Source organism: Anarhichas minor, unplaced genomic scaffold, assembly GCF_050575085.1.
Source record: "Anarhichas minor isolate MPS153535 unplaced genomic scaffold, ASM5057508v1 ptg000010l, whole genome shotgun sequence".
Taxonomy (NCBI): domain Eukaryota; kingdom Metazoa; phylum Chordata; class Actinopteri; order Perciformes; family Anarhichadidae; genus Anarhichas; species Anarhichas minor.
Window position 1 is genome coordinate 6,694,248 of NW_027466456.1, and position 12,130 is coordinate 6,706,377.

Sequence of the window (12,130 nt, forward strand, 5' to 3'; positions counted from 1 at the left end):
TAATTGCAAAGATGTAATATTGTCGGTGTTCAGGGTGAGCAATGAATCTTGCAACTAATGAAGAAGCTTTGCTTTTATTCAGCAGCTTCTCAACTACACAGATTAAGCTACAAGAGGCTGATCATTTTTAAGTCCAGAAAATGAAAAAGAAAGTGTTAATTTGCTATTCCTATAATGACAAAGTATAATAATATTCATTCTGCGGGTGTTTGATGAACTTTGCAGTGCAAAGGGTAGTCTGTGCAGTTAATAAAAAACCCTTATCTTAATCTGTCATACATTTCAAGAGCAATGTCGTCCTTTTTAATTAATTTGTCCATCATTCGCTGTTTATCAAACAGGTAACCCGTAGCTGTGTTTGAATGCCACATGTATGCTACAGTAAATCCGGGCCTCTTGTTTGCTCTGCTGTCTCCAGGCTTAAAGAGTGAACGATGGAAGGAAAAGAGGGATGGAGGAAGGGATGGAGGAAAGATCCTTCCACCTGTAGCATTGAACGTCCTGCAGGACTGTAATCTGCCAGTTGTCTCTCACAGCGACGCCCGGCTTAGCCGAGGCCAGCCAAGCCCTGCAGCCTCCAGCGGCAAACGATGCTGGGGCCCCAGGACATAAGGCACCTGCACGGGGAGATAAAGGCTTCAACTCCTGGGCTAATACTGACGATTCTTTTGATAAATACAGACGTGGGGGCGGAGGTGTGGGGGGGGGGAATCTTTGGGTGGAGAAATGTTTTCCCGCTACCTCTCTCTCATTCTCTCCTCCCTGTCTACCTGTCTCAGTAATCTCTTTTTCTTGTACTTTGTTTTTTTTTCCTCTTCCTCCACACTCTTGCTGTCTGTTTCTCCGCAACTCCTCTCTCTCTCCGTTCCTATAACTCCCTCTCTCTCTCTGTACCTTCTTTATCCTGTCCTGTGTGAGTTTGGATCAGACAGGCGAAGCTCTCCACGCTCTGCCTTTTTATTTATTCCATATCTGTAACTGTCAAAAAGAAGATTGCTACTTTAGGAGCTGTCTGTGCTTTGTTGTGCTCGCAGAAAGTCAAATGGAGGAGGTTGTGTTAAAAGCATCTTGACCACTTTGTGGGGACACAAACAATGTCAGCTGCGGTCTTGGAAGCCCCAGACAGTTGAAAATGGTTCTATAAGTGCATGACACATGAGGCCTTTTGGACGGCACAGTGCTGAGAGGAGCGGTTAAAACAGTATTAGCCTGGGGAGGTAATTGGAGTCGGGCTACGGTACCTCCTGCTGTGTCTGTCACTTAAATACCTATTTATGAGAGCTTATTGCAACATAAACATGGCCAGGGTTGCATGATAAGCGAATTACAAAAAGCTCTGAGACCTGAATGACCCGGCAAGGCTGCTGCTCAGATTAACACCTCAGACGCTAAATGAGGAGTCACGCCCACTCAGAAAGTGGGACGATAATTACATGACACGAAATGCCAATCACATTGCCAGTGCATAAAACTATATTCCTGTTTCTATACTAAATGTATAGAAACGAGAATGTGACTTTGCTTTAAAGAGTTGTCCACACTGTAACCGACAGAGTAACTCACTCACTCACTCACATGAGAAATAACACCAATTTTAAAGCGAGCACTTGCCAGCTTCACTGCAATACATATACGGTTTGCAGGATGAAACAATAGCAGTGGCTGGCACTTAAAAAAAAGACATATCTCCACGAGCAAAAACAGATAACTCTAAGTGCAAAGTTGCAACTACACCACACAGAGTCAAAACAGAGGGGGCGAGCCAGCCGAGCCGAGCCGCATCATGTTGCACTGTGCTGTATCGTCGGCAGCAGTTCATCTTTCCTGTCTGCGGTGTCGTGCCCATTGTCTATTCCCATTAGCCTGTGACCGGCGTGCTACGGTATGGTCGGTGCGGGTGCTAGGCTAGCAGACGCAGACGGCTCGGGGTGGCAGATGCCTGGCTTTTCCGCGGATGCCCTCCATCAACTGATGACAGATGTCAGGGCTCCTCTTGGACGGCAACACTTCATCACGCTACCCTGTTCCCCCTCCTCGCCCCGATGGATTCACCAGCCTGCTTGGCAGTCCAACCCCACTGCACCAGCCCCGCTCCCTCCTGCCACACCTATCTATCCATTCCCTCACACACACACACACACACTCGCACATCTCTGCATCCATCAGTCAAGCGTTATTACATCAGACAGCCGTCATACTGGCAACCAATGGATCACATGCTAATGTGCCTAGACGCATCCACTCTGGAAATCTAAAGTATCAGTCTTTGGTGTGTGTGTGTGTGTGTGTGTGTGTGTGTAGGTGTGTTTGTGGGAGTGTCTACTGTTGGGCAGAGAAGAAAAGTTTTTCAAAGTTACGGAAAGTTCCACGGAATTGGAATTGTTGTGATTGCACACTTACCATTTGGGCCGGCTGGTAGACTTGACTACCGGAGACATTCCATCTCTGTAGAGGCTCTTGGTCTTGGAGAAGTTGACCACATTGAAAATGACTCTCTGAAAGACAGTGAAGAACATTGAAGCCACATTAAAGCCACAAATGAATAAAAGTTGCAGTGCGTTAGGTAGTACTTAGCAATATTTTTATGAGTTTGTCTGTGTTATATTTGCTTATTTGTTTTTAATGTGCTGAGAAGGCTAAGAACATATATCTAATTATCTAACAACACTTCATTTAAGTCACGATCACCAAACAAGTATCATTTCAGTGAGGGTCTGGTTTCCAAACAATGCAGCTTGAATATCTTGAAAATATACCTTTGAGCATTACAGACTTATAATGACACACAACACTTCCTAACGGGGAAATATAGCTCAAAATGAGTTTTCCCAGCTAATTTAAAAGATCTCTTTTTATCTTGAAATGCCTAAATATTACATCTTATTTCATGATATCTTACCAAGCGAATTTTCCCTTCGTTCCATTGGCAGATGCATTTGACAAGCATAACACAGAAAGCTTGACTCGTTCTTTACAATCATTTCCTTGTCATGTGACATAAGAGTGGCTGTAGCAGAAGAAGCTCAGCGAGAGGTAAAAACTTTCCACTCCCACGATGGATAACGCCAACAACACACCAAATCACCACACATTAACATTACAGTGAGGAGATAAAGCAGCTTTAACGTCCCGCAGTAACAAAGTTCCCGATAAAAGGCAGCCGCTCCGAGGAGTGCCAGCCTCTAATCTGGGAGGACATTACGCTTCTCCCCCAGAGGGATGCTGCCTGGCCCTAAACATTAAGCTCTGCCCGGAGCTCAGAGGGCAGCCATGGCGTCTGGCTTTCCACCTCCTCTGGACCAAGGACTTTCTTTTTTTTTGAGCTAAAATATTGTGGAACAGCCCTTCCTTTCCCCGACCTCCAGCATGCATGATAAGGATCAGGAGGAGCGGGGAAATGTGGAGAGAGAAATGAATAAATACGCTTTTTAAAAAGTCAAATGAATGGCAATGGTAATACTGCGGTGAAGTAAATGAATCCTATTGATGGGGCATATCAAATTACCAACTTAGTCCAGGTGGTGGAATTTAACTGGGTGCTACTGAAATCCTATTACAGACTCCCCTCCCTCCCCTCCCTCCCTCCCCTCCCCCTCATCCATTTCTCTCTTTTCCTCCTGCCTAGCATCAGAGGAATGGGGATTGCGGATTGTGGCAAGCTGATTCAGACTTAGGTAAAATGACATCTAACTGATGTTGAGACTGGCAGCCGGCTCCTGTAGCAGGGAGATAAGACCATTGCTGCTGGCATTTCAATTACACTTTACTGCCCCGCACATCTGTTGCGAGAGCTACTTTTCAGCCTTTTCCCCTCAGGCAAATACAGCCTTATTCAGACTCCGCTGGCTTTCTTTGACTGCACAGCCTCCTTCCTCAATTCTTTATCCACAGCAAATTCAGATTGTCTTCCTCCTTAGCTCTACTCTACCCACTGTTTGTAATCTATTTTGTTCGGCCTGTTTAACTCAGAGGGAGCCGAGGCTGGACAGGAGACAGAGACGCAGAAGAAGAAGAAGGCTGAATCGCAGGCAAGAGCGATACACAGTACGAGGGTGTGAGACGGTAGAGCAGAGAAAAGATGCTGCTGCTTGTAATAACGTAGAGCAGGGACAGACACAAAGAGACAGGGGATAACTACACAACAGTGCTAAACAGGGCTGGCAGGGAGAAAGTTACTGAGAGGTAAAGAAAATAAACTCCACTGGCTCAGTGGACAGATGTGGAGGACACAGACAGGTGGGCTGGTAGGTGGGAGGCAGGCACACGGCATGTAGAAGTCTCCGTCTGTGCTTTTCTCATTTCATTGAAGCTAAATAGATTAAAGAGAATATTTTGGTTCAGGCTGTGACTAAACATCAGATCACAAAGTCAGTCTTTAACCTACAAGACAAGAGGAACTTTGAGAAGCTTGAAAGCAAAGCAGGAAAACCGTGGAGATTTTACTAACAAGAACAGACCAGCAGGGAAGATGTTTGTACCACTTTTAAGATGCAGGATCGTTGTACGATTGTGTAGCGCAGTATCTGCTATCTAGTAACGGCTTCATTCGGTGTCCCTGTTTCCAGCTTTCTATAGTTACAGTATTGGAACTGTTGATTGGTGTAACATCTTCTGCTTCATCTGCTTTTAAGCACTATACAAATATACACACACACACATTTCTAGTGTGTAGTCTCTCAGTGAGTTCTGGAAATAAATTCTATATCCGGATGCCATTTTTTGTCAGGTGGAAGTCCATTTTTTCTTTCCACTTGCGTCTCCAAACGAACACAACTGTTGGATAGCAGTTGGAGTAACGCGTTGTGTTTACTCGGTATCAAGAGGACCGGTGCGTTTTTGCATGAAATTGTACTTTTGCGTTTCCGTCGGCTAAGACCACAGCTTATCACAAAAGCAAGCACAAAGATAAATGCTTGTGGCTTTGGTTGACAGATGCTTCAAAATCAGCAAAAACCTTCCATGTATGTTCAGTTTTGCTTCTTTGATTTTGATTCACTCTTTTTTTTTTGTCAAGGCCAGATTAAATGCACAACTTTAAATTCTGGTTTAGAATACATTTATACCAAAATGTCATCCACAGCTGTTTGGAGGATCTATGAGGTCCTTCGTTTTCAGTAGAATAAATACATGTAGCCATCATAGAGCACCAGGATTGATATGAGCATCTGCAATTTCATATTTGAAGAATGTGAGGTCTACACAGCATGTGAGCTGACAGACACGCCACAGAAAGGATTTCCGTCCATAAACTAAATAAAAGAACAACGCTGTTGCTGTTCTGCATGTGGTTATCTCTCTCTCTCACTCTGTCTCTCTCCCTCTCTCACACACACACACACACACACACACACACACACACACACACAGAATTTCATAGATTTAGAATCAAACAAACTGCTGTGGGGCCAATTCTCCAGATCGTTAAAACTTGTGCACAACCAGGACCAATTTAGAGCACGCGTGTGTATTTGTGTGTGATGCCCTGGATGATTTAATTAGGCTGGGAGCAGTTAGAAGAGATTAACATCCATGCTGTCTGAGCTGTCATGTCGACGGAGCGTGTCAAAGCCCTCCGCCGTCCCCGTCACTGCCGAATTACAGACTGGAACAGGTGTCTCTGCTGTGCCACAACACACACACACACACACACACACACACACACACACACACACACACACACACACACAGTGACAAAAGGCGTCCTTAAATATTGCAAACAAACTATTATATTTTTTGAAAATTTGTTGAAAACAGATGAACCTCTTTTGGCTGACCGAATCTTATAACATACACAACTCAAATGAACCTTAATGGTGCAATAAGTATGATTTTCACTCTCTCACAGCAGCAAATAACTCAAATGTATCTGCAGCGATTTAATGAGGTAGTTCTTCAGAAACCAATGACTCTAGAATTACTTCCTTGCAAAACCAAAAAATATCCAAATTGACTCATGAAACCTAAAGCTAGGTATTGTCTTTTTGAAACATATGATGCTAAGCAAACGTTCCCATTGATATGTGCTGTTAGTGCGACCGGTGCATGTTTGAGGCGACTCATTTCTGACCCCAACCTCTTTGCTGACCTTTAAACAGAGTAGCCGGCCAGCCACAGGGCTCGGCACTGAAATAGCCTCGCTGGTGCCTCTTCAGGATAGGATTGCATTTAGGACCAAACACTGTCTTTTGATCTCCATCGATCCAGCCTGTGGCCAGAAAGCATTGCTTCCTGGAAGAAAGCCGGATAAATTATTAAAGGCAGCGTTCTAAATGTGTAGGCCAAGCGCTCCGAAGAGAGAATCCTTATGGGAGTGCTGGCTGAGCAGACTTTATTATGTATGAGCTGAAAAATATGAACGTCTCCAGACTGTGAAAACTGTTAAATTATGTTCTGAAACCACACTAATTAAACATGTGTAGGTTTTTTTTAACAGCAGTTATTGATGAACTATGTACAAGTAGAACTGAAGAGTTAGACTTTATCAATGATTAAAAAATAAAAAAATAAATAATATATATATGTACTATAGGCCTTTAACTGTTGTTATTCTAAAAATAGTTAATCACAGAAACATTCCCACAACACTGCAATTGAAATGCTGCCCAATGGTGTAAGAGGCAACGTAGCTGTGATGTATCAGGTGTCCTGCACTCATCACCAAACGGTGGTTCACTGAATCACCTCGGCTACACTGTGACTTCCTCACAGCTCAACACAAGCGAGCAGAGCAGATCTGTGAGCCCTGTCCATAGCCATCAGAGGCAGGCCGGCTGATAGCTGCTGGCAGCTCTGCCTGTTCCTCTCCTGTTGACTTTGATCAGTCTGATCACTGACGCACAGCGTGCCAACTACCACAGTACTGGGGACTACCTGACACCGCCAGGAGCACAATGCACCCCCCCCCCCCCCCCCCCACACACACACACACAGAGAGTCCAACAGATGAGCAGACACACACACACTAATACAAATACTGTACTCCCATAATTAGCCGGCTGTTACGGGGAATAAAACACACACACAATTAATAGAGTGGTTAAACAGAGCATCAATTTGACACACATCACAGTGATTTACTGTATGATGGCTTTGACTCAGTTCCCAGCACAGACGTGCAAAACTAAACGCCAGTCTTCAAATTGTGTGCTCAAGATAATGCTTAATACATCAGATTATCAAAACAATTGTTGCACTTTAAAATAAAATGGTCATAATCAAACGTAAAACCATGAGAAGCAGATTTGTAATTTAAAACACATGGGTTAATGTGAAATTATGACTAATTATGTAGGATTGCTCCTCACCTGCAATGTAGTAATGAGACATGTTTGCAACCACATGTTGCACTAATGTGGTGATCTGTCTAATAATAAATAGGGCTCCAGCTATATCCCTAACCAAGTATTCGGTAAGAATCAGTTTTTAATATTTATAATAGTATCATAATTAAGAGGAGAAGGGATAAAAACAATAAACAGCATACTATAAGCATATAACAAGAATGGGATTCAAGCCTTACTAATTCAATGTTTCAGTGGCGACTTGTGCCAGTAAGTATTGCTGTATGTCACAGCCGTTCAACTACACTGGCGTAACAGTATGCATACAAGAATAGCATGACACTGTGTTTCACTGCCAGACATCACTTCCTGGCAGGTGCCATTTCAAACTGAAATGTCACTGGCAGATACGGATCGGCGTAGGCAGCTGTCACTTAGTAAATACCTCTGTGGTGTCGAAGATAGTGGGGCAGCCATAGCTGCTAGTTGGAAAGCTACAGTTAGGTTTGTAATAACCCGGCCAGTTAGTTACCGACTCTTTGTAAACATCCATCCCAGCCATAGGCGGCACTCGGGCATCAGGTATGGGGAAGCTATGAGAGAGAGGGGGTGGGGGTGGCAATCAATGGCCAGTCTGACGCTGGCTTAACCCAGTGTTCCCCACAGTCATTTTGTGAGACTGCGGTAGGTGGAATGCTCCTCCACAAGATGATTTTGTGCATCTTAAAGTTAAATGCATCACTCTTATGCACTTTGAGAGCAAAATGAAGAGGCTAGATCTATAAAAAAAAAACGATGTGCTCTGGTAAACAATTAAATCATAAACACTTTGGTTGTCCGTGTTTCAAAAAAGGTCAGGTGGATTGTCGACCGGCATGACAGCCGGCCGCGGACCAGGCAGCGAGTCCACGACTTCAGGAAGTGGTGTGAACGGTGGCTGTAAAGCAACTTCACCCTTTTTCTGTGATGAATTGGCGCAGCCTCTAAATAGCGGCGTCCGTAATCACAGCTTACGAACCGACTTCCTGATTCAACTTTGACTCATCAGACTTGCACACAGTTTCCTTTGCAATTCATTGCAACATCATGGGTGAACTTACTTTTAGAGGCACCTGCAAATAAAGTGTTTTTTAACAATCAGGCAAAACTCTCATCTTGTTAGCAACTTTGCTTGTTATCTGACTGTTTGTCTTGTCGGTGGACCTCATTGGACCTATTATATTAACTGTTTTAATGCATTCTGAGACCTCTGCAACTACTTTAGTGAGTATGGTGTTATCACAGCCATTGCTTCTAATGGTTATGATAACACCATTCAAAAATAAAACCCAAAGTTGTAACAAACTGTTCTAAGGACCACTGTAGCAAGACGGGCACGCTTTCAATGCTGCGTTGCCAGTGAGCTGTACAGGACAAAAGTCTTGCAAAAAATATGGGTTATAAATAAATAAAATGCGATCAGTTGTTTTTTCTCACTGAAAAACAGGAAGCCTTTTCAGTGGGTTTGGGGGGGGGGGGGGGGGGACTCCCCAGGGTGGCATTATGGTGAAGGCCTGCTCAAGCAGGGCAGCTCAGCTGTGGCTAAGCTCCTGAAAAGCCTGGTGACAGTGACGGAGGTCACAAGCCAGCAATAGGTGGGCATAACGGTATGACAGGGGAACACTGAGGGGCCGACTGAGACCCTCCGGGACAGGGCGGAGGTTGCGGTCTCATATGTGAAAGGTGGGACACGCGTGTGTGTGTGTGTGTGTGTGTGTGTTTGCATCTTAAGGAGATAAGGGTGCAGGAATGGCTCCTTCAGGAGCACATGCATGACCTTGCTGCTTTACATAACCTGACAGCCTGTTCGCAAAGTCACACTCTGACAATGTCACCCAGTACAACTAAATGTCATCAATGTCACTTACACACACCACACACACCACACACACACACGCACACACACACACACACACGTTACTATTTCTGCTCTCTTTTACCTTCCCACCTTCTCTTTATTGCCTTCAGTTGTTGCTGACAGTTCAGGTCCCCAATGACCAATGTCAACTCAAGGTGCTGACACAAAGAAGAGGAGGATGGGACCCTTTAAACACATTACAGCTTCACAAACACACAGATATACCCTGGCCCCCTCTGCTTCTCGCCCAAGACACACACACACACACACACAAACACACACACCTGGAGGTAAACTGACAAAACAACACAGTAATATTCCTACAGTAGTTTTGGTTTGTTTGTACTTAGCCTGAGATGCCCCACGGAAAAGTGAGCTAATATGCGGGGGAAGTTGTGCGATACCTAGCTATTGATCCTGGGGGCCACGAGTCTCAGCAGCAGCCTTTTAAATGTCAGCTTTTAATTTCCTTCTCCCTTCTTCACTGAAAAAGATTTATTCAAAGCAGTGCTGTTCCAAGAGATATCAGATATCACGGTGACAGTCTTTTAAAGAGCTTTTGTTTGGTTTAGGCATTCATGGCTTTTTGTATCAGACTCTTTTATTCAGCCAGAGGAAGAGGAAGTTTCTGTATTGGGCACTGAGTTGAAAGGCAATCTCTCCCTTCCATTGTAAGGCGATGTACAACTGGAACTTCTTTAATTAGGGCTTCTCTCGCACTGAGTGACAGCAATGGCCAATACCCTCCAGACACCGATGGAGGTCACACACACAAGCACACTTACACACACAGAACCACATATCCACAGATACCTACACACACACAGACAAATAAACACCGGAGTCGTAAAACATTAACCTTTTGTATCGTGGCAGACTATTTTACAGCTCACACAATAAACTAGCTGTGAAAGCCCAGAGATAAACATTAGTTCACCTCGACATAAGTCTTTTGTTGCCTCCATTTAATTACCGAGCCACAGACTGCACATGCTACAGAAAAATGGTGGCACTATAATAAGATCACACACTCATGTTGTGCTGTGATAATGACCGTCTGTGCATGGGTTTTTGTCTGCGTTATTGATATTTGTAGAATGTGTCATGATCAGCTGGCCACAAATTGTCAGATGTATTTCGACTTTAGTGTACGAATGGACAGGGTGTTTGGACGGCACCCCGGCAATAAGACGTTGTGTTCTTTGAGCATGCAATCCCCCTTTCATTACCAACCTGCCCAAACCTACGTTGTCCAATATGTCCAAAATAGCACAGTATGTGTTCTTCTACTCTCCTTCACTTTTTAATTCTGTCACTTAGAAAAACAATAATAAAAAGGAATGACGACGATGTCAGGATCAAGTTGTTTTGGCCCCAGTACAAATCTATTAACAATTGCTCTTTGCAGATACTGAGTTCCAACACTTCTTGTTCTCACTTATTAAACAGCTGTGGCCTACTAAATCTGACATGCCTTATTTCTTGATATGTGTATAATGGAAGAAGGCTACTCAACAAAATGGCGTGTGACAATCAGCTAGAGTAACCATAATACTCATCATAAGTGCACTTACATTTGTACAATGGTGAAACAGGGTGGAGGTTCTCCCCTGACAAACAATCTTTGACGTGTAAGTTGCAACACTTTCTCGCTGCCGCTGGTCAGTGGTCCTACGCTTTAAACTATGGGGCTCTAGGTACCCCTCTAGTGTTGTCTTGGGGTGTTGGGGACGATGTGTTAGTTTCAGCTCTTTACATGCATAGTGTCTTTTCATAATAAACTTCTGTGTTCAAAGGAAGCACACAGTTTCAGCTTGTTACGTGCATGCAGTGACGTCTTTTCAAAATAAACTTATGACGTAGGTTTACTTGGTTATTCTTGAAAAAGATGATGGTTTTGGTTAAAGTAACTTACATAGTCAAGTACGTAAAACTACATAACAAAGTAAGGTAGAATAAGTCACTTTGACTTGTTTTATACACAGGACAGGAACAGCGGCCTCCTCTGTGAAAGTCTGTTTGACCCTATACTCAACCTTCTCTCTAAGTGGACTTTCTAGCTCTTTATACTAATAATGGAGATTACACTGGAGTGAGTTGAAAACCCGGTGCGTCTCATTTGACGAGTTGGGAGTGAGAACGGGTTGGTACAGACACCTGATAGCAGAGACACACAAACTCCACAACAGCCAAGTTGAATTCTGGCCTGCCATCAATTTACTCACATTCTAACATTAATTAGCGATGGCTGATATGACCTGGCAACAGTGATTTTGTTATTTTAACCACTGAAAACGAGTCAGCGATGTTAAATTAAAGAAATAATTATGCTTTACTTGCTACAGTAAAAGTGTGGATACTGTACAGCAAGAGCAGATTTTGTAAGGAAAACAAATGCGTTGCCAGTGAACCTTTTGCCAAAACATTTTCCCAAAATGTTGATTAAAAAATGCAATCCAGGCAGCATCATGTTTCTTTCAAATTGTGTTGCTAATAAGTAGTAGATTCAAGTAATCTAATTTCTAGCAGACAGTGTTGGACAAACATGTTTGTAAAATTCATAGAAACATGATGCAGAGAGGAAAATGGCATGAAAACGCACATGATCACCACACCGTACCATACCAGGACAATGCAAGGCACTTTTCATGGCAATTCACCGGAATGTGAATCAGTGAATGAAAAGATGAAGCACAAAAAGAAAAGAAAGAAAATAGTACACTATTTCTGTATAGAAAAGAAAACAGAGACAGGTTGAGATTACGAGCCACATGTTCCTGCTGCTATGCTGCGACGAGGACAGAGCTCGTTCCAGCCAGTCCACCTCCACTCTCTCAGCAGCAGCACCGTCGCTGGCACTCGGTGAGGGATGAACAGAGCGGCTGTAACAGCCAACTGCTGCACTTCTCTTCCCCTTTCTCCCCTTTCCTTTTCCCTCCACACCTTTTTCCGC

The 12,130-nt window shown here is 43.8% G+C and overlaps 1 protein-coding gene across 1 annotated transcript in view; it reads right to left on the reverse strand.

Moving 5' to 3' along the window:
- Positions 1-12,130, reverse strand: part of agbl4 (AGBL carboxypeptidase 4) — a 237,692-nt gene that overhangs the window by 138,400 nt on the left and 87,162 nt on the right. The window contains exon 4 of the mRNA XM_076088602.1: positions 2,401-2,495. Within this exon, the coding sequence (XP_075944717.1) occupies positions 2,401-2,495 (95 nt within the window). The remainder of the gene's footprint in view (positions 1-2,400; positions 2,496-12,130) is intronic.